This window comes from Amblyomma maculatum, chromosome 1 (genome assembly GCF_055883805.1).
Source record: "Amblyomma maculatum isolate TAMU_Amacu chromosome 1, ASM5588380v1, whole genome shotgun sequence".
In the NCBI taxonomy this organism is placed as follows: Eukaryota; Metazoa; Arthropoda; class Arachnida; order Ixodida; family Ixodidae; genus Amblyomma; species Amblyomma maculatum.
Window position 1 is genome coordinate 216,397,926 of NC_139344.1, and position 23,265 is coordinate 216,421,190.

The 23,265-nt window shown below is 44.0% G+C and overlaps 1 protein-coding gene across 1 annotated transcript in view; it reads right to left on the bottom strand.

Moving 5' to 3' along the window:
- The window catches only part of LOC146205611 (eukaryotic translation initiation factor 2-alpha kinase 1-like), a 95,841-nt gene that overhangs the window by 51,888 nt on the left and 20,688 nt on the right, over positions 1–23,265 (bottom strand). Inside the window, exons 5-8 of the mRNA XM_084590298.1 lie at positions 13,655–13,762; positions 12,670–12,698; positions 6,452–6,566; positions 5,138–5,218 (exon numbers count right to left, since the gene is read on the bottom strand). Of these exons, the coding sequence (XP_084446424.1) occupies positions 5,138–5,218; positions 6,452–6,566; positions 12,670–12,698; positions 13,655–13,762 (333 nt within the window). The remainder of the gene's footprint in view (positions 1–5,137; positions 5,219–6,451; positions 6,567–12,669; positions 12,699–13,654; positions 13,763–23,265) is intronic.

Genomic DNA, 23,265 nt, shown 5'->3' on the forward strand with positions numbered 1-23,265 from the left:
TCAGCGTCAGAAAACGTGGTTTCAATTCCCATAGCAGCTGAATGCTAAAGAATAAGGGGTGTATATCAAGTAGATTACTAAGCATATCCACGTCTGACCTCACGTACATTAAAATGCACAGTTCCATTTCGCACAGTTTTGAAGTAACAAGTTACATCTGCAAGCAAAGTGCTACTGGAAGTTTAAGGCATTTTGCTCTCAAATAGTCAGTTTTTCATGAACTGCGATAGAAAAGGTGCACTTATGAGCAGCCTTGAAAACTTGTTGATCACCCTGAATCAGACTTCTGCTTCCAGTGGTTTTTAAGTTTCTTGTGCTTTACGAAGACATTATCTGTAATTTTGATTCTACTAATTCATTCTACCAATGCAAGTATTTAACACAAGATGCGGAAAAAAAAAAAAAAAAAAGATTTCTGAAGGCCCACAGCAGGCACCATGAAGCAAACTCATATGGGAAGAACTGTTGGGTCATCGGCTGCAAAATAATTTATGTGCATTATTGGGGTTGCGTAAGCAAGGGAAATTTACTTCAATTAACTCAAACAATCCAGATTTTTCCTCAGCTCTGATGAGGATATTCCACGTCTTTAGAAGTCGAAAAAATGTCTGCTTGCACCGACTTTTGTGCTTACTATCTGTGTGAAACAACAGCAGGGTGAACTCCTTTTCCCCATCTTGGTACAGTCAACAGCTAGCAAATATCCTCATATGGTAAAAAGATAGCTTTCATTGCAACAAAAAGGTATGAAGAATCTGCTCACCAGACCTTCTGCAATCACAATAAGGATGATGTCATCAGAGGACCAAAGACATCAGAAATATAGCTAGTCTGATTAAAATTTTTTGTGGAATATACACCCAAACACGCATCTACCGCAATGAATGTGGTCTAGAAGCTGCAACCATGAGAAAACAAATAGAGGATGCATGAAATAGCCTTCAATGCCCCTTTATCAGCTATCATTGTTAAAAGGCCCCGCCGGGGTGTCGCAGTGGTTACGGCACTCCACTACTGTTCCCAAGGACGTGGGATCGAATCCCGGCCACCGCGGCCGCTTTTCGTTGAGGGTGAAAGAGTGTGTGCTGTGCGATGTCAGTGCACGTTAAAGAACACCAGGTAGTCGAAATTTCCGAAGTTTTCCACTACGGCGTCTCTCATAGCCTGAGTCGCTTTGGGACGGTAAACCCCACAAACCAACCAACCATTGTTAAAAGGGCGCCGTGACGTTCGCCAGACCACTAATTCCAGCCGGCCGCTATAGTTCTTTACACCTTCCCGATGCCCCAAAGCCCAATCATAACGACGAAATCGTAGCGCGTAATATTTTATTCCGCTTCAGTAATCAGCGTTTTGGCACTGATGTGAGCGGCACACGACGGCGAAGTGCGTTTACGGATATGATGTTTCCTTCTCTGGGCCGCTGCTTCGCCGATTGGTTGGACACGCACGTCAGATTTCACCTTCGAATGTTCTTCAAATTACTATACAGAAAACAAATAAATGGTGTTTTAATTCCGCGTGTGTTCGTGGAGTGTTTGTAAAGATGGGGACTGTAAACTCAGATAAATGCGGTGTTGTCAAAAAGCGCAATGGAACATCTGCTTGCTATGATGATGGCGATAGTGGCTTTGCTCTTCGTAGCAGGTCGCCGCTGCCTTCTGACGCGGCGGAGGCAAAAAAGAACAGAGAAAGAAACAAAAAGTCCGGCAATATGCTGTCCAGGCTCTACGGTCACAAGCACAAAGGTCACTCCCACAGGCTCCTCAAATCCCAAGGCAACTGACAGCGTTCGGAACTCGAAGTCGGCAAAATCGCTGGACAAGCCAAAATCACGTGGTTGATCGTTTCTGCCGACGCCCTCCCCGATGGCACTAGTTGTGTCGAAATCGCTCGAGAAGCATGTTCGCTTCCCTAGCCTGTACAGGTACAGGGTAGGCTTCGCCTTAGCTCGTGTAAGCAATTTTCCAGTCTTTGCCTTTCACATTCGTTCTCGAACTTTCGCACAAATAGTGCTCGAGTGATCTGTGACAGCAGCAGTGATGAACGCCGGCGGAACACCAAAACGGCGACACAGATTTGCTGACCGTCGGGTCCACCTCGTCAACACTCCCACAATTGGGTTGAAAAACATTTATCATCAGCATTGCACCGTGAACGATATGTGGGCACTACACTTAGATGGCAAAGATGGTTTGGAGCAGCATTTGTTGGGCTAGGCTAATTGAGCAGACCAAAGGAGCAGACGAAGAAGCCGGTGCTCACAGCTGTGCTTCACAGCGCCGTGGCCATGATAACGACGCTGCCAAAAAGTGCGGCCGCAGGTTGGGTTGGACAGGCAACCATGGTGGATAGCTTCCGATACGTCAGCAGAAAGCTGCGTTTCTGATAGGTTCCGCCCGAGTCGAGCGCTGGGCGAGCGAAATTGGAGAGGGGCTCCCTCTCGCACCAGCTCAGTCGTGCTGTTTTTTTTTTCTCTCTTGTATTTAGAATTTTCTAAACCGAATAACTCACGTTTCTGTGCACCGATTTTTGTAATTCTTTTTTTAGTGACGTCCATTTTACTGACTGCATCAGCACAGTGCAAAGAACTTAGACATTGGCTGGAATTAACGGCCTTACGCACGTCACTGTGCCCCTTTAAGGTAATGCACAGTAAATTAATTCTTAATACATAAAAGCTATGCTGATGCACGGCCGGTCTCGAGGGAGAGAGCGCTTCTCTTCTCTTACGGCCTCTCCAATGAGGTCTGTTTCCACCGCCCGCCGCTCCTCAGTGGGGTCGCCACCGCCCCACTGCTGCTCCTCTGCAACAGCCGTTCACGCGCAAGGGAAACGCGCGCTCGCTTTTAGCTTCGCCCGCGTCAGTTGCAACCGGCAGGTCCTGACATTTTGCCCCTTATAGTTTACACAAAGTCCGTAATCAACATCAAACATTTATCATGTACGAGGAATAAAATACAGTCAACAATCCGCTCACCAAACGCTCCTTCGTCAGTGCGGCCGTGCACGGTCGAATGAAGCTTCGGGTACACTCAACATTTTTTACTCCTAAGTTTTGTACAAAAATAAATTTACCAAGTATGCAATATGCCTTTGAATGTTTTAAGCAGGTGTAGCGCGACCTGTCGTGAGTGCATGGTGAACTATTGGGTGGAGATTCTATCAACCGCAACCGTTTTTGTTTAGATCAGAAGAGGCACCGGCAAAAATTCATGGCACATCTCAGATTCAAAGTAAAGAACAAAAATTTACTCATATAGTAAAAATTTCACTTGTCTAGTGGAGTGAGCTGTTCTAGCTTCGTTCAAAACATATCAGTCGGTTGAAAGACCGAAGATGTATATGTAGTCTCGCGACTACTTTTAATCAAGGAAATGGGCATAAACAGTTAGGCAGAATCGAAAAGAGCGGCAAACAATAAAAAAATTGTCCTTCAAAGTTACACATTGCATTATATATTCATCAAAATGCGACCTGCATCTAGAAAATCCAGTCTCAAAAACGGCTTGTGTACATAAAGAGTTAGCCTCTCGGTCTTCTCTGTCACTTTCCTGGTGTAATTAACTGAGAAGAAAAATTCTGAGAAAATTTTCAAATATCAAAGAAGCGGGCCTAATAACATAGCTGTTGTCAATTTCTTTCGGGCAACTCAGCGTTGAATTCTGAAATGCTGACTGAATCAGGATCTTAAGTACTTCGCGAACATTTGTGTGTAGTAGGTGCACGGCAGCTTTTTCGATAAAAAAAAAAAAAAAGCTTGTCCAATAAGGCAACAAGCTCTGGTTTCGGATAATGCAGTCCACTAGAATATTGTCCTCACAGAAGAGCGTACTGCATGGGGCTGCTTCTTTTGCTAGTTTCAAGAAGAATAGTGCAAGCGTCACACCCGAAGTTGATTAACAAAACAATATATCCAGCGACGTAAGGTAAACCGGAATATGTGACAGTGGGAAATGGGATGGTAGGAGATGCCATATCACTTCCTTCAGGGCCTTGATTTTGCTCTCAGATGAAACGTCCGTCTTGACAATGTAGTCATGTGCCGCTAGCTGTTACGGCCCTCGCATCTTGCATTTGTCGTTCCCTTCCGTACATTAACCTTACTTTCCCGAAGAGAGCCTAAATGGGTCGCTATATAGGGATTGAAATGAGTCTTCAGTGAAAGTGTCCTTCTTTAACGCTTTAGGAGTTCCTTGCATACTTTCGATATAGCAGGTGATCTCATTTGTAAGTCACTGCATCGAGTATCACCTTCATCATTGATTGGCCTCTTTTTACCACTTCTAGCGCAAGTGGTGTCATGAATATCAAACCATTTTTTATTGTTTTCATAAGCTTAATATCATGTAAAAATTTCATTAAAACAATGTTTATTGCAAAATTAAAATAATATTTATGATACCATACATTGGCTAATATATGAATTGTAATAGCATTTAAAACTCAACCCTACAACGTTTACTTTGACTGTAATACTAATAATTTATATCATGCAAGTATTTTGCTATTTACGTTACATTTTTATGAAATTATTTTAATCTTGGGTGCTACATGGACGGTTTCACATCTAGCGCTGAAAGACGGTTTTGCTGTAGCAGACGAGTTACTGTCATGTTAGCCTTGAAGAAGCTTCGATGTGATCACTGCTCATTCAGTTTTTGTTTTTGTTCCTATTCTTGTACAGGCCTGGGAAAAATTCGGATTAAAATGGACAAAAGTAGCTACCATGCCGCAATGTATGCTATGCTTGTCGAACGTTTGCTGAACGACAGTGTTTTTTATATCCATTAACGTGTGTAGTACGTTGACGACATGCCGCTGCAGCATCTACCTTCTGTGTTCTTTCATTTCGGGGCTGCACTCACCATGAAATTCGCGAGCGACAGCGCGAAACCAGGCATAAGCCACCCGCCGCCGCTGAAGCAGACGCGGAGCGAACAGTGAGCAGGTCGCGCCCCTTGCGGCGGAGGAGAGCGCAACTCAAGGAGAAATGTTCCCATTGCTCCCATGGCGATTGAGAAGGCCGTAAGAAAAAGCGCGCGCTCTCCCTCAAGGCCGGCCGTGGCTGATGTAAAGAAATTCCAGCATCCCGAAAAAGCTGTTGCAGCAAGGTGATCATTAGTTATAAGTTTACCTGCTTCAGAACTTTGAGGTTGCAATACTTGAATGGAATCTTCTTCACAGCATAGATCTGGCGGTCTGTTCTTCTCATCGCCTGCAAAGTTGCGTGCAAAAATAAAACATGAAGACAGCCATAAATAAAGAAAAGATTTACAGGAAGCTCATGCAGGGAGCAGTTGAGTGACAGGGGACAGTTTTAATTGTATGGTGCACTTCTGAAACGTTTCTCGCTGTCACGAAATCGGCACACATTTTTATTAAACCGGCGCGGCGTCACATGGAAAGTTTGAGAAAAACCTCCTTCCCCGCACGAGAGAGGCGTAGTTTTGTACGCGTCGCCGTCGCCTTCTTTCCCATCACCCGGCAATGACGGTGACTCATCAGTCTGGTATATGCCAGAGGTCTCCAGAAATTTTTACGGGGCCTAGTCAATGACGACGCGCGGCTCGACGGGAGGAAAAGGGAGCGCTCTAACCAGTGAAGCTAAGTGTGTGTGTGCGCGCTAGCCTTGGCGCGTGTTAACAGACAGACGCGGTGCGCCCTATTTATGGAGGCCGCGCCACTTGTGTAGTCAGTCAGTCAGTGATTGCGGCGTATTCGCAAGTACGACAACTGGACTCCCGGGGATCACCCGCTGCTGGCAAGCCCACGGACCTGCGAGGGAGCGGCGCTCGTCTTGCATGGCGGCCACATCATGACTCTCGAGGCGTCGGACTGCAACAGTGCCCGGTGAACAATTTGGTGTTAGTTTATGTGACTCTCTCGTATTTGATCTTTGTAAAGACTCTGTGTTATCGAATACCTCTGTAGTTGCATGCTTAGCGTTAGTTTTCTGTGAACCTCTCGTCTGTGCAATTTTAGTGTTTGTGTATTCCTCTGTATTGTTTCTTGCTGTGTATAAAGTTTGTTTTGCTTGTTACTTATGACTCCCACCCTTACTCTGGCTTGAACCGGCGAAAGCTGGGCGCCAAACGGCCACCACCTTCTGTCACTACAAGGTAGTTGAATTCCGGCTGAGCTTGCCACGCAGGTCGAGGGTATCTCCTTTGCCACTGGAACAGCTACCCCCATTCACTGTAAGGGTGTCTGGGAGTGTGCGCACTGTTAAGGGCGCATCATTAATAATCCTTCTAATTATTAACGGGTGACACTCGCCAATACAGTTTTCATAGCAAATGTGGTAAGAAAATTCCCTGCTTGGTGCTGGTCACCACCACCCACTAACTCCCCACCCACTCATGCCTATTCTTTGAAATTTGCCCCTGCATTAAATGCCCTGATAATAGACCAATCTCAGTTCAGTGGCATTCAAAGTTCTGCTACCTACCTTGCACACAATGCCAAATCCACCTTGAGCAATTTTTTCAATTTCTTCAAAGTCATACTCATATCGTTTTTGATGGTATATAACTTCATGATGGAGTGCAAGATCCAACTGAGGCCTGCAAGGACAATGCGTTAAACTGTCATTTAGTCTCTTAAGCATGCAAATTTCAAACTAATGTGATGACTCAGTGAAAGCTGCCCATAGGGAATGAGCAACTACATGAGGAAAAACCTCGGTTTGGTTTGTGGGGTTTACCGTCCCAAAGCGACTCAGGCTATGATGAGGAAAAACCTCGCTACACACAGCAGCTACATAATTACATATTGGTACAAATGATGAAAAAAGGATGAAACAAAATCCATTACAATGACAAAAAAAAAAAGAAATACAAAAATGTCTTCACTTAAAATAATGTGGCCTGCCTGTTGACCTTTACCACAACAGTCATGATGCCTCACGACCATCATACAGGAGAGCAATCTCTTTTCCCATCAGCAGCCCTAATGCCCCACAACCTAAAGTGTCACTTGATGTGCCGACGTCTACAACCCATAAGGACAGCATGGCCCACTGTTAAAGGGAACATCTCGTCGCGTGGCTGCAGCGCTCCGCGGAGCGCCCCCTTAAATATCCAACACGAATTGGAAACACCAGGAACATGCACATTAAGTACGAAAGGTGAGTGCCCCCTTAGGTAACCGACACGAATTGGAAACACCAGGAACATTTACAGTAAGTACGAAAGGCGGAGTCAGCTTTGCGTTGTTTGCCATGGTACTGTCCTGGCACTTGCCTTGTGAAGGTGGAATATCTAGAGCGCAAAAGATGAACTAAAAATTATAAACTGCATCCTACTTGCCGATATGCAGAAGACTGGTATTTTTCAAAATGTATTCATTCATTATCGATTCTCCTGATGCAATTTTTTTTTTCATGTTACAGAAATGATGGAGGAGACATTTACTTCTCGTCCACTTTCTGCTCCAAACCTACGACATTCTCCTGCTGCTGCAATGGCCCGATCACAATGGGAAAGACTAAGCAACCCGTCAGGGCACTCTCCTGGCTTTGTGCTGTCTTGCTCGCAGCCACACTCGGCCACCATTACTTTTAATGCAACAGCATTTATTGCCCCATGCTTCAAGTGGCCAGAAAGCGTGACCAACAAGCATCCTTTGTACCTGTCAATCGCCCAGAGCACGATAATAATGAAATCAATCACTGATAAATAATCATAATCAAGATTTATTAAGTCGTAGTCATAATTAGAATATGACCTTGACTAGACAGACTAACCATGACTATGATCATGATAACCATCGACTAACTATGGCTATGGCTCTAGCTAACTGACTGATTATCCACAACTGTGACTGTGACCAACTAAGACTATGGTATGATTAACAATGACTATGATTATGACTAACCAATAAGACTACCGATGATATGACAATGGTCAGTCATAATTAGTCTGATCATGACTGAGTAACCATTACTTTACTAACAGTGACTGACCATTGATGTCTATTACGACAAACCATGACTGACCAACTATGAATATGCCATGACTACCTAACCACTGCTATGACTATCCATAATTACAACTAGCCATCCCCGACTACCGAGACTGTCTAATCCTTGTCATAGTCATTCATTGGTAGTTAGTTATGGATAGTCACAGTCATAATCAAAGTCATGGTTATTCAGCAATATTTCGCCCATCATAGCCTATTCATGGAAAGTCATAGCCATATTCCGGGCGAGTCATATTGAAAGTCATGGGTAATCTTAGTCAATGTTAGTCATATTCGAGGTGATGGTACTGAATGAGTGCAGTGACGCAACAAAGCACAAAGCAGAGAAAACGCCTTGATAAGTTGCTTAGTCTTTCCCATTATGATCAGCCCACTGCTGTAACAGGAGAATGTCATATGTTTATTAGCAGAAAGTGGACGAGGAGTAGATGTCTCCTTCATCACCTCTGTAACGTGGAAAAATTGCAACAAAAGACTCGATAATAAAAGAAATATTTTGAAAAACAATCGTGTTCTACATATCAGCATGTAGAATCCAGTTTACAATTTTAGTTCAGTTTTTGCATTCCAGATACTCCACCTCCACAAGGCAAGCACCGAGTCAGCACCGTAGCAGACGCCGCAAAGCTGACTCCACGTTTCGCACCACTCACTGTGCATGTGCCTGGTGTTTCCAATTCTGGCTGGTTATCTAAGGGGGCGCCCCACAAAGCGCTGTGGCCACTTTGTGGGATTTTAACAGTGGGCCGTACAGTATACTAGAGAGCTTAACAGGGTTTTCAAACACTAATGATAATGACAACACAGCAATAATGATCATAATGATGATAGTTATATTAGAATAATTCTCGTCTATTGAGAAAAATAGGCCCAGTATCTGTCTATCAGTGGAAACCTGGGCCTGTATTCCGAGTTTGCATTGATTTCAGTAATACTGTCGCCATTTTCGCCCTTATCTGATTAGTAAAAATGCTGGAGCAAGAAGGGGGGCTCGAATACACTTTCTGTTGCCGCTCGCAGTAGCAACCGAACTGACACCCGGTTCTGGTGTTTCCACCAACCAGCCGACTCAAGACGAGGGCGAGAACAATGTGAACTCGGAATGCGGGCCCAGAATCATGCTGCAGAAGAAGGAATGAAGAAAGTTAAAAAGGAAGAGAGAAAGAAGCACCGTAATGGGGAGCTCCAGATTAATTTCAACCTCCAAAGGACACTAAAATGATACTTATGACTGCATTCTAATGCAGCAGGTCTATAGAGGTCAAATTTAAAAGCTCCTCGGTGACCCTGCAATTTACAAATCATTTTTAACTGCTCCCCGCAACCACTTGTAAGTGATTAAAGCAATACCTCATCATGCATTCTTAGCCACTTATGCAATTTGGTGTCAAGTGGGTAATCTTGGTGCTCCCTCTCATTGGAAGTGCCACGGCGACGCGGGTGGAAAGAGGTGCGGTAAAGCGATGCCGCGACCTGTTTTCTGTTGTGTGATGCCTTGTGTTGAGCGGGGAGAGGAGAATTATCAATTCTAATCACTGAAATTACTAAAACTAGCTCGCAGTAACACAAAGATTTGAGCTAGTTGGTTCATCTTCGATATTTTACCGGCGCGGCGACAGGGGACGAGGAACAAGAAGAGACGACAAGACACCGAGCGCCTGTCTTGTCGTCTCTTCTTGTTCCTCGTCCCCTATCGCCGCGCCGGTAAAATATCGAATTTAAAACTAGCTCAAAAATTCTTTTTGTGCTGCGGAGACCAGTGATGGCATACAGATCGTATGCATTTCCTAACCTTAGTAAATACCTTTTCATAGCCCTTTTAGTGTGCACCGAGAGTGCACAGCACATCAAAGGGACCATAAATTTCACCCCATCAAAATGCAGTCACTGTGGCTAGGATGATCATGACATTCTTGCACAAGAGAAAAATGTTTTGTCATACAGACAGCAATTCACAACTGCTGACGACTATTACTGCTGCTTTTCTTCAAGTATGCCTCAAGTTCCTGTCATTGGGCTCCTTCAGTTTTTCGCCCTTACATATGACCTGCCTAACTCCATTTATCATCATAATAGACATTTTAGGGGTGGAAGCAGGCTCGAGTATTTTGGAGCAGATCAGGGAGCAATAATAATACCATTTTGAAGCAGCTTTGAAGCAATAAAACAAGGCCTTTGGAGCATTCTAATTGCGTTTTGGAAAATGTTTCTGGGGCCAAATACCTTTATTAATTACAATTTTCCATTTCTGATGTTAAAATAAAAAACTCCCGATTCCTTTTTATTGAACATTCAATGCTTTGCTAATTACATACATATCTCAGGCAAAACAAGACAAATATCCAAAACATGTACAGACCCCTAAAATAACAGAACTAAACTAAGCAACAATTCAAAACACACTAGCAGCAAACGAAATGCTTGTTTGTGTTCTTCATAACAAAACAACAAGTTTGACTAAAAGTCTGCCTATTCTGATTTGATAGATTCAAACGCAGAGTGTACCACTTTGATGGACTCAAACACCGCCACTAGTTTGGAGTTCCCATCAAGTAACAGCACATCTCCACATGACCTTTTTACCCTACTTCCGTGCTGATAACTTCGTCAATACTGGTAAGCAGTATGCCTTCAGGGAGGAAAGAATACACTTAAGGGTAGCAGTTTCCTCTGTCAGCTTCTTTACTTCACAGCCAGTGGCTCCTCATGTTTCTGCTTGAGTGATACTGAGGGTTGCTCGATTTCAACATGCTGGTGATAGGTCCTGTATGGTTTTACAACACTCTTGAGAAGGTTTCCAGTGATTGGCCCCTTTGGTGCATTACCCCCATAACGTTTCAAGTTTGCTTTTGTCTGCCGTAGGCTTGATACATTTGTTAATGACAAAGGGGCTCGCTCGATGGTGAAGTACTACTACCTGCTTGTTTGTATTGCAGAAGTATTAGAATAATTTATGTATTTCTTTTGTAACTAGACAAGTTTCCTAACAGCTTGTAGTAGTTTGTTGTAGCTGCTTCACTTTCCACTTTTATTTCTCTCTCTACCAGCTACTCAAAAGGCTGGGAGGAAGCGCTGCGTCACGTGCACAGAGCATTATTTTGCAATTAATCCCCTCCATTCACCTGTGGCTCAGTTTAAATTTACTTTCAAACAAATATTTATTAAGCTCCATGCTTCTCCAGTTTGCGAAAATTTAATTTGCATTAGGTCCCATGCAAGATGCATTATACCTCTGCTACTGGTGTGCTGCCATCTTTTTACTACAGCAGCCCTTATAGTATGGATGCACAACTCACAACATGCCACTGGCCTGTAGCATTTCTCAGGTCACATATTAGATCAAAATCCATCTTATATACGAAAAAAAACCTGTGCTTCACTAAATTTAACGGAAAAACCTGAAGGAGGCAAATTTGGGGCAGTTCTATGCAATACTGTGTTTTGGAGCAGGATGCCAAACAGAAACTAGTTTGGAGCGGATTATTTCCAAAGCAGCATGCAGATGACTGCACATTTTGCATATAATGCATCAAAGCAGCCCCTCACCTATGCACACATAATTTGGTTTTCCATTCTTGTTCAGGATGTTTCCAAAAGCACATACCTTTAATTTTCTGTTAAAATATTTCTTTCAATATTAGCAATTGTGCTGTGTACATCTAGTCCGTTTCCCTTTTGTGCTGTTTAGCATAATAATGCTGTAGTTATAATACTGAAAGCACACCATAATTTACACCAAGCTATGATTAAATTCACCTCTCCTCACAGTCACGTATTAATTGTTTTCTTAATGCTGACAGCATCCTTGGCTTTTTGAGAAGGAATCGTTTAACGACTTCATCTTTGAGACCGCTAATATGTTTGTTTGTTTGTTTGTTCTGTGGGGTTTAACGTCCCAAAGTGGCTCAGGCTATGAGAGACACTGTAGAGGAGGACTCCAGAAATTGCGACCACCTGGGGTTCTTTAACGTGCACTGACATCGCACAGCACACAGGCGTCTTGCTTTTCGCCTCCACCGGAAAGCGGCCGCCGAGGCCGGGATTCAATTCTGCATCCTTGGAAAAAGTAGTCGAGCGCCGTAATCACTGCGCCACCCCGGCGGGGCTGAGACTGCTAATACATGAAATCACCACCCAAACAAACCAACATCTTGCTAAACTACTTGTGTCATGTTGGCATAGGATAAGCAATAGAATTAGCACTGCACATCTCTCCTTACACAAAATGTCCCAACCTGTTTATTTATCACGACATTTATTATCATATTTAAATTTCCACAAAACAGTACAGTATGTCTTATCATTAATTACGGTATCCTTACTGTTTAGTTGTTTTTAATTAAAGATGGTCCGGATTTAGATCATCATTATTTTAATATCAACCCTGAATGTGCTAAAAGATACAAACAAATATGTACACAACAAAATCAAATCTGACATCTCAGCTTGACTTTACATGTCATTATTCCTCAAAACAGGTTGATGCATTCGACCACACTGCATAACAGAGAACTTTAATAAATACATGCAGGTGGACAAGAAATCAAGTAGGACTAGAAATCACGTAGTGCGTAGCAGTGCCACTGGATCTCTGCTGCAATGCTAGACCAGAAAGTTAGCATCATGCAATATAAATTGACTCCTCGCAAGCAATAAAAAAAAAACAATAACGTGAAAACTCACCTAGGCAAGCACACAAGGCTGTCACTAACCTGAATGAAAAAAAAAAATAAACATAGTCAATGAATAATCAGCATTCAGCAGTGAATTATCAGCCATATCCTTAAACAGTCTAGGGGACTTTATCAGCAACAGTAATATGTCTACCTTACAAAATCTTTTACTGCCACCATTACATAATGGCCATTGAATCTACACCTTACGCCTGGCACAAATGCAGCCCACTGCAAACATTTGTTCATGCCAGTAAGGAAAGCACGGTATGGAAACATTAAAAACAAATAAAGGACAGGTAGAAAAAATTATAGGGGAAACTTAAGTTCCGCCTTTAAGGGTAAAATGCAATAGCATAGGCTACTAACCCACATATAAAGCCCCGCTTTAATTTGTTCATGCCAGTAAGGAAACATTGGTATGGAAACATTAAAAACAAATAAAGGACAGGTAGAAAAAAATTATGGGGGAAACTTAAGTTCCGCCTTTAAGGGCAAAATGCAATAGCATAGGCTACCAACCCACATATAAAGCCCCGCTTTAACCAAGCCGTATGAAAGTTCCTGCGTGACCTAAGGGGTAACGTGAATGCAAGGGTTCTGGCAGGCTGATATCACCCTCCCATATGAAAGGAGAGGCCCGAATTGGCAGCTCTTGCCAAATATAATGTCATGCAACCCAATGCCCAGTCAGAGTGCGGTCAGGTCAGCTGCCACCTGGCAGCACCATTCTCATGATTTTTCACTCACAACGGCGACGTTGAATTTTCAGTGAACGGAACCTTCAACGATGTCGCGTTTATAATTTTACTGCATTAGGTTTTGTTACAGCAGCCTCAAATGCTTTCTGATAAGCTGCCCACTGAGCGGGTGCCTCATTATGCCATGATGAAAAGTGTGAAACTGGAGCAAGCTTTGACATGTAAAAAACAGCAAACATATAGCTCACATGTAATGAGTGTGATGGACCTCCAACAACAAGTGCAAACACTTACCCGGCTTCGGAGGTCTCTCCTAACATTCTGAATTAAATGACTGAATGACCGGCGAAACTTCACTCGAAGAGAGCATAACTCCTGCAGATCTGGAGTAGGATCCAAAAACTGCAAAAACAAATTCATGACAAAAGGAGGAAGAAATGGTGAACAAACAAGAACCAGAAATTTATACCTCATATTTAAGCTACTTGCCTAAGCATGCATTTCCAACTTAACTGCGCTTTATTTCTAAAGAAAAGATTATCTATACACACTCATACAGGGTAGCTAGCAAATTACGTTGAAAATAAAAACATATGGGATGCTTAATTATCCTTAAGAGTTGATGCGACAGCACTGAATTATTGACATTGTACAAAGTTGCTAATTGATGGCCTTAATTACTAGCTAAGTAGCAGACCTAAGTAGTGATGGTACTTAGGAGGGCTGCTTTTAATATCAACTAAGTGGTGTTGTAATTTAATGTATGGCTCTTGTCTCCTCATTGGTATGATGCGGTTGCATACTGCTCCTAAACTTTTGCACTTAACAAACGCTCCTCAGTGGTGTAGATGTAGAGCACCCAGCTTGCGACCCATAGGGCAGCAATTTGATTACACTCAACCAACTATAATTTTTTTTTTCTTTTAAGAGAAAATGCTTCTCTTTCTTCAGAGGCACTTTGTAATGCTTTTTGGCTGAAGTTGCAGCCCAGTGGATGACGTTACAACCTTGCAGGGCCCTTTGCCTGAGCACCTGCTGACTTGGCCAGGTCATGTGGTCTTGTGACAGTACATAACACCTGCAAACTGCCAGAGCATGTGTCAACTCGGTAAGCAAATAACCGATTGGTTGAGCAGTTGATGACATCACATGGTCATATGACCTGGCTCAGAGCTGGGCAAGATACTTCAAAAAAGTATCTTCGATACCGATACTCGATACCCTGAAAAATTGGATTTCCGATACCGATACAAGATACAGAATCGAAATCGAGTTTCGATACAGATACTGGATATTGTATCGTCGATACTTCGATACATCACTGAAATCCCAACATAATAAAGGTGGTGATATGATTAGCGACATCAGGAAATTTTACCGTGCTTTCTGGAATCTTTATAGCATTTCTATAGCGTAGTTTTTATGAAAGGGCTTAAACGAATACGCCAGCATGGAGTTATTGAAGCTCCTCTGTTTGGGCAGCTGTCCTTGTCAGAATTCCGCATTGAATTGAAGCCATGGTTGCAATGAAGCGATTGCTTCCAAAAGCAACCTAGCAAAATATTTCTTTGAACTAATGCTGTTCATGCGAACCGACCTGTGAGCACTTGGCTATGCATACAAATGCATCTGAATTTTTTCTTCTGTTTATTTTGCTGCTTTAGATTTCGTACTACATGCTACTTACCTGGAAACACCTGAGTAAATTTAATTGTGCTAAAAGGTGCAACCTGCGTGCATTTGTTGAACTGAGTAGTTATATTGCCATTAGTGCGATAACAGCTTGTTGAAGCTCTGCAGATTGTTAGAAGCTAGAATGAAAATAAGATATATAAAATAGCTGAACGTTATTTAGTCCGAAAAGAGCGCGATGTGGGCGTGCTAAAAGTGACACAAATGAGAAAAGCCTCTCTACCTACGCACACGAGCACACTGCAGTGTTGTATTAGATGAAGATACCTTTTATCAGCGTCTAGAGTGAACCATAGCCGCAATGACTCTAGCATCCTAGAGGTAGTTAGGAAACTCGAGGTTTACTAGCATCGCTGGAGAACTATGGCTGGTTGTAGATAAAAGATAGATGTCTTTTTTTTTTTAACAAAAAGTGGCGAATATGGTGTCAATCAATTTGCACATTTCAAAACGTTTTTTGTTTTAGGATAGAAATATCTTTACTAGTTTTATTCAAGTTTTGCTGAAATGTTTTTCGCAAAAAAAGTGTTTGACAATGTATAATTTGTTATTCGAAATGTGCTGGAAAATTTCATTCATAGCTTTCGGGTCGTGCCTTTAATAAAATTTTAGACGTAACATTTTTTCCAGAAAAAAAAAAAAAGTGAGCCTCTTCTCTGTGCAGTTACAAAGAATGGATTTGTTTCACTCAAACGCAGTAACTGCAAGAACGGCGGTTAGCCGACTGCAGAAGCTTGTGTTCTTGCCGCCAAGTAGAGCCGACACGCAGAGCCCAGAGATTTGGGGAAGACTGGTCGTGTATAAGTTACTGCGTCCGACAGCAAACCAAGGACGCTGCTTGCCGAGAATCAGATTTAAGCAACACTTGCTGTTGGGCTAGTTGGTTCAAATTCATATTTGGGAACACAGCGCGGAACAGGACGCAACACAAGAGAACGAAGGTAGACAGGACGGAGCGCTGAACTGACAACTTTTATTTTCAAAAGAAAGAAGGTGACCCGTATTTAAGCGGTGCCTATCAGAACATGAGATCAATGCAGGGAGCAAAACACTGCTAAAAAACCTTTCTTGAAGAAAGAATTGGCCAAAGACAACAAAAATGTTATGAGGGATAAGTTCTGATAAATAATTTCTGCTGCATGAAAGTTATCTCCAGTGCCGATAACCAGAAAAAAAGAGATGAACATTTAAAAGCAAAAAACACAACAATGTTTCTACAAACAAGAATGTGAACATGGCACTAACCGCAATGAAAAGAGGTAAACAGGTTTGAATGCTCGAAATAAAAACATTGACAGGACTGTGAGCATAACGATAACAGGATAAAAGCCCAACAAAAAACACGGCCAAAAATGATCACCAATGATAAACGACTAAAAACACAACCAAAAAGAGGTGAAAGTTTTCGAACTCTGTTAAAATCTACACTATCTTGAGAGAAAGGCTACTTCTTTTCCTGACAGTAGAATTGAAGGCATGCTTGCGCACTGATCATTCATCCTTTGAATGCTGGCAGCTTCCATAATCTCACGTGTTAGCTTATCGACATGTCACCCTATCACTGAGGTTTTTTCGAATTCTAGTAAGCATCTTGATTCCGCATGTGCACAGTCCCTACAGTGAATGCCCAGATGGCGCGAATTTTGAACGGTTACACTGTATTTGTGTTCTTTCAATCTCTCGTTTAAGCAACGACCCGTCTGACCAATGTACTTTTTGCCGCAAGACAGAGGAATGGAATAAATAACCGACTTAGAACACTGAACAAAGGGCTGCTGGTGGCAAGTGGTGCAAATGTTCCTTACTTTTTTAGGTTTATTTACACGATTGCAGAGACGTGCTAAATGCTCAGGGGCACTGAAAACTACTTCTACACCAACTTTTTTTCCAATTTTTCTCAGGTTGTGGGAAATTTGGTGCTTGTATGGCAAAACAACCAAATTCTTTCTGCACATCTGTTGTCTTTCAGCTAAAGGTCTTTTTGACTTATTCAGCACACCTTCAGCTACAGAGGACAACAGCTTAGGAGGGTAGCCTGCTTGTTCCAATCTGGCTGTCTGCCTTAAAGGCCTACTTGACCGAAAATCCTCGCCGGTTAACTGTGCTCCCAATGCATCGGCAATGTAACCAACATGACTAATCTGCAATTTTAAGGCTGTAAAGCGTTTGGTATTATAGTTACACGCGGTTAAAAGGTTCGGTAGCAGACTACACAGCCCTCTAACGGCATGCTAAGCAACTAAGCATCAAACCGGAAATTGCGTACATTTGAGACGCCGCGCGGCTCTGCCTTGCCGCTACCCGTGCGCGAGCGGCACTCTCGATTTGCTATCTTCGCGTGCTATTTGCTTTTGAGCTGCTGCATCTCGGTAGTTTCGCTGCAAATGCTGACTTGGCTACTGTGGCGTCAATATCTGAATTTTTGGCGCTATGCCAACAAAATGCGTCGCTGTTGGTTGTTCCAACACGCACTCGGTTCCGATGATCAGCCTTCATCGGTTTCCGAAGAGCGATAAGCTGCGCAAGTTATGGGTCTTGGCGTTGAAGAGAGACCGATGGGAGCCGACCAAGACAAGCGTTCTTTGTTCGGCGCACTTCAAAGCTGAGGACTTTGTGCATGACGCCGACATCGCCGCAAGTTTGCCGTGCAAGCAGCTATCAATTCGAGCCGAGAAGCGATTCAGCCGAGCGCAACAGCAGTTCACAGCACCCGCCTTCAGCTCCAAGCCCCCCTAATTTAGACAGGATTATGAGCACGGCATGGTACGTATTCATGCATGCGTGTGTTGGACTGCTTCGTTGGAAATGCATGTGCACGCTCTTATCGCAGGTGCAGCTGTGCCTGATGCATAGTAATGCTAACCTGCGCGGAATGTGTGTGTTACCGCGAAGATGGCAGGTCCTGTTAAAGATAATGAATGGCCAGACTTGCTTCACTGAAAACGCCAAATTCGGGACATACTGCCTCACGCCATTCATTCTCGAGGTCGGTACAAGAAACTACAATATTACCACCCGCGCTTTCACGACGTCGTTGAAGTGAATGCGTAAGCTATTTCAGTGATTATTTCCAAATGCACACAATGTAATTTTGACTATATTCTGCATTATTTCTCAGTCGATACAGGTACACTGCGCACCGACAGTTTGCGTGGTGGGCGTATGGTCGGCTCGGCTCCGGGAACCGCGTCATCTTGCCCAGCTGTGTCGTAACACTGATAAGAAAAACATTCCCATCGGTTGAATACACGGGCTTCAAGTGGTCCTAGGTAAGTGCATTAATAAAGTCGCTTCATATATGACACGTTCTTGTGTACCGTACCTACTAAACTACGTTATTTCTAGACAGCGGCATGATGCTCCGAAGTACGATAACTTCCCATCAACGGCACCAGCGTAAATTCGTGCTCATGGAATAAAGAGGAGATTCTGATTTTGAAAGACGTAAAACTTTCCTGCTTTCTTCGTTCACTTTACAAAGGACATCTATTCTTCTTATGTAATCGGATTGGACGCACCGTACCGTCACTGAATCATCTCGCGTTTTTTACCACCGCTCTGATTTGCCACGCAATACCCGTGTCTGCCCGTAGAAATGACTTGAAGCAATCGGCTATTTGCTCTCGGGTTATACTGGATTATGCTTGATTCATTAAATGTGATCCGAACTCCGCATAAGCTCCAATTAAATACTTTAAGGCGAATATAGCTGCGTGACACGTGTAGTGCGAGCACTTTGGCCACTGTGAAATGCTTTCAAACCTGTCGTACATAGACCGCAGGTATTTTACCCGAATGTAGGTGTTCACAGGCAGCATCGCGTGTTCGTTTACGTATAATAGTCTTACAAAAGCAAAAAGCATCACGCGCAACCGCTGTCAGCGCTTTGCAGTCAGCGCTCTGCAACAGCCGCCCCCAGCAGACGACGCACATTTCCTGTCTCAAACAAGCGTCACTTCTGGTGAGCGGTAATGGCGTCTGTTTTTCCAGTTTCGGTTCTAAAAATGCTGATGTTTGCGTCCCGCTTTCGCCGTAACTTCTCTGGCCTGGAAGGTTATATTTTTATGGTAGCATGCTCTACATGTATACTATACAAACGTAGCTTTTTTGATGCCTAGAAAATTTGGGTAAAGTAGGCCTTTAACCCTTTCACTGTCACGAACGTACCGGTACGTATTCTATCTTGCGTTCAAATCTTCGCGCCTCACCGTAAAGCTACCGCGCTTGGACTTGCTCCGCCATCTGTTGAATCTTTCTACAAGCTGATATGCTCGCTCCGCGCCGATATGACACATATATGGAAGAGTATGGTGCGACAGCGCCCGCCCGTTCTTTGCTCGTGGGAGGAGGCGTGGTCGCTCCGTGACACTACTCTCTCGAGCGAGCGATCCTTCGGCGCGCGCATGCGGTTATGGGTTCAAAGTTTGTTCTGCCATCTGCGGCAGGTTTGGAGGTTTTTATTTTTATTCTTTGTCGCGCTTCCGCTACGGCGTGGCAAGTTCAGGGCCGCACGCGGTTGCCTCTCTCCGACTGACATATGACTCGATTGCTGCATTCGCTCTCTCCACGCGCCCTCGCTTGAGGACAGCTTGCCGTTAGCAGCAGCAGCACACGAGTGTTTTAGCCTCTTTCCATCCTTTTCTCTTTCGACTTCACTTCGCGCCGTTTCTCTTCCTGATATGCTCGTTCTCTGAAACCAAGCCGACACTGGGGGTGCGTCCCGGTCAGAAACAGCCGACAGTGAAAGGGTTAAGAAACGTTTTTCAATGCAGTGAATGCAAGATTTTGTGAGAGCATTTTTGAAAACAGCTGGAACAATATTCCTTTTTACAAGCTTAGAGTGGGCTGAGTCAAACGGAAGGATGGGACTGTATTGACTGAAGGATTGTATGAAGGATTGTATGACCAACATATATGATCTACCTGTATAAACCCATACAAACCCAGGTCATACAAACCCAGGGGCAATAAGCCCGTCCTTCCGTTTGACTCAGCCCACTCTAAGCTTGTAAAAAGGAATATTTTTCAAGCTGTTTTCAAAAATGCTCTCGCAAAATCTTGCATTCACTGCATTGAAAAAAGTTTCTTAAGGCAGACAGCAAGATTGGAACAAGCAGGCTACCCTCCTAAGCTGTTGGCCTCTGTAGCTGAAGGTATGCTGAATAAGTCAAAAAGACCTTTAGCTGAAAGACAACAGATGCGCAGAAAGAATTTGGTTGTTCTGCCATACAAGCACCAAATTTCCCACAACCTGAGAAAAATTGGAAAAAAAGTTGGTGTAGAAGTAGTTTTCAGTGCCCCTGAGCCTTTAGCACGTCTCTGCAATCGTGTAAATAAACCTAAAAAAGTCAGGAATATTTGCACCACTCGCCACCAGCAGCCTTTTGTTCAGTGTTCTAAGTCGGTTATTTATTCCATTCCTCTGTCTTGCGGCAAAAAGTACATTGGTCAGACGGGTCGTTGCTTAAACGAGAGATTGAAAGAACACAAATACAGTGTAACCATTCAAAAGTCGCGCCATCTGGGCATTCACTGTAGGGACTGTGAACATGCGGAATCAAGATGTCGGAATTCGAAAAAACCTCAGTGATAGGGAGACATGTCGATAAGCTAACACGTGAGATTATGGAAGCTGCCAGCATTCAAAGGATGAATGATCAGTGCGTAAGCATGCCTTCAATTCTACTGTCAGGAAAAGAAGTAGCCTTTCTCTCAAGATAGTATAGATTTTAACAGAGTTCGAAAATTTTCACCTCTTTTTGGTTGTGTTTTTAGTCGTTTATCATTGGTGATCATTTTTGGCCGTGTTTTTTGTTGGGCTTTTATCCTGTTATCGTCATGCTCACAGTCCTGTCAATGTTTTTATTTCTAGCATTCAAACCTGTTTACCTCTTTTCATTGCGGTTAGTGCCATGTTCACATTCTTGTTTGTAGAAACGTTGTGTTTTTTGCTTTTAAATGCTCATCTCTTTTTTTCTGGTTATCGGCACTGGAGATAACTTTCATGCAGCAGAAATTATTTATCAGAGCTTATCCCTCATAACATTTTTGTTGTCTTTGGCCAATTCTTTCTTCAAGAAAGGTTTTTAGCAGTGTTTTGCTCCCTGCATTGATCTTGTGTTCTGATAAGCACCGCTTAAATACGGGTCACCTTCTTTCTTTTGAAAATAAAAGTTGTCAGTTCAGCGCTCCGTCCTGTCTACCTTCATTCTCTTGCATTGCGTCCTGTTCCGCACTGTGTTCCTAAATATAAAAAAACGAGAATCAGATGCCTCAGAAAACGGACGAGGGAGGGTAAAGAGTGGGAAGAGCGGCTAGGGGTAACGCAGTGTGCGTGATCCCTACCACATGTTCGCCTTGCCTTTCCGCTTTGTTTACATCTTTCTGTGTGTCTGTTAACAGCTCAGCAGCTTCCTGGTACGCACTCGGTGCTCAAAAGTAAAGCACCTCATGAGCGCTGTAGGGCTCGTGGCGCGCCGCGCATTCAAAGGCCGCGCCACTTCCCAATGCTCCCTGCGCGGTGCCCGTTTCCCTCTCCCCGCTTGCTCGGGGATAACCGGTCCCGCACGAGGGGGCTATAAAAGAAGGCACGCGCCGCCGTCTCGCTGGCTCTTGGTCCCTGCCTCCTCGTTCCTGCTTCGCGCCTGGAGCTTCTGCACGGAAGACGACCCGCAGGCTGCAGTCCCCCGGACGTCGAACAAACATCTTTAATCTCACAGGGTTAGTCGAAGTCGGTGCTAGGTCGTCATCCGGGGGGCTGCGGCCTGCGGGTCGTCTTCCGTGCAGAAGCTCCAGGCGCGAAGCAGGAACGAGGAGGCAGGGACCAAGAGCCAGCGAGACGGCGGCGCGTGCCTTCTTTTATAGCCCCCTCGTGCGGGACCGGTTATCCCCGAGCGAGCGGGGAGAGGGAAACGGGCACCGCGCAGGGAGCATTGGGAAGTGGCGCGGCCTTCGAATGCGCGGCGCGCCACGAGCCCTACAGCGCTTACTTACTATTACCTTCTTAGCTTTAAATAAAGGGAATCTGGAAATGCGTTTAACATTGAGTGGCCGGGGCATTTGTTGGGAATTCGGGCAGCACTACAAGCCGAGCTGTCTCAGGGCCTGTACTACCCTCTGAGCTAGCACCGTCAATTCAGTCTCACAGTGGTTTCAATATTTGAAGTTTTCTTTAGTATCAAGTATCTTTAAAATACTCAATACTTTAGAAATGCATTTTCAATACCGATACTTTCATTTTCAGCACATGATACCTAATACCGATACACAAAATGTATCTAAAGATAGTATCGAAGATACATGTATCTTCGATACTGCCCATGACTGACCTGGCTGAGCCTTGAATAGTCGGTAGACACATTGCCCCTCTTTGGCCAACCAGAAATTTTAAGGCGGAAGCTTTACTACGCTATGTTTCGCCAATGTCATCGGGTATGATAATTTGACCTTCAGCCAGAGGTGTGTTGCGAGGCCACACCAAGTAACGCACCAAACCCCGCCTAGCCAGCTGTGCCTATGTGACAAACCACGTGACTTGCCGCTCGCTTTAAAGGAGAGAGAGCCTTTCGTGAGGTGTGCATCTCGCCACGGAGGAGAGCCTCGCAGGGTCGTCTTCAGTGGCTCTAATAACAGTTACTTTGTCACGCAAGTGGCAGGCTGCTTCAGATCCCCCAGCAAATGTGGCTTGCTGAGCTGCTTTGCTAGAAAAGAGGCATGAGCCTAAGCAGCAGAAACAAACGATCAACGTGGGGAATGGCTTGATAAACTACGGCTGCAAGATTTAAGATCGTGTCAGCCAAGAGCATCAGCTGAAGCTGCTGCGTTGGCGACGACATCTGCCACCACTTCGACGGAAACTAGCCCGTTACCGAAAAGCTTACCAAGCGCGGAAGCAAGCCAAGATCAAACCGGTAGCAGCGAATGGCTTAAGCTCGACTTGATTCAAAGATAATTTAACCACAATTTTCAGTGACACACACCACTGGCTTTTCTGCCGCATTAGACTCTAATGCTATTGTATTAAGTGGTCACACAGTACTGTGTAACACACTAAACACTGTGAAAACTGTTGCTGTACTCCTGGCTGTCTTGGCTAACGCTTGAAGCCTACAGTACAGTCTAAGACCTACAGACTTCATGACAGCCAACCTGGGCAACCACAACGATCACAGCAGGCCTGTGGTGACGCACCTAGCAATGAAACTGGATGCTCA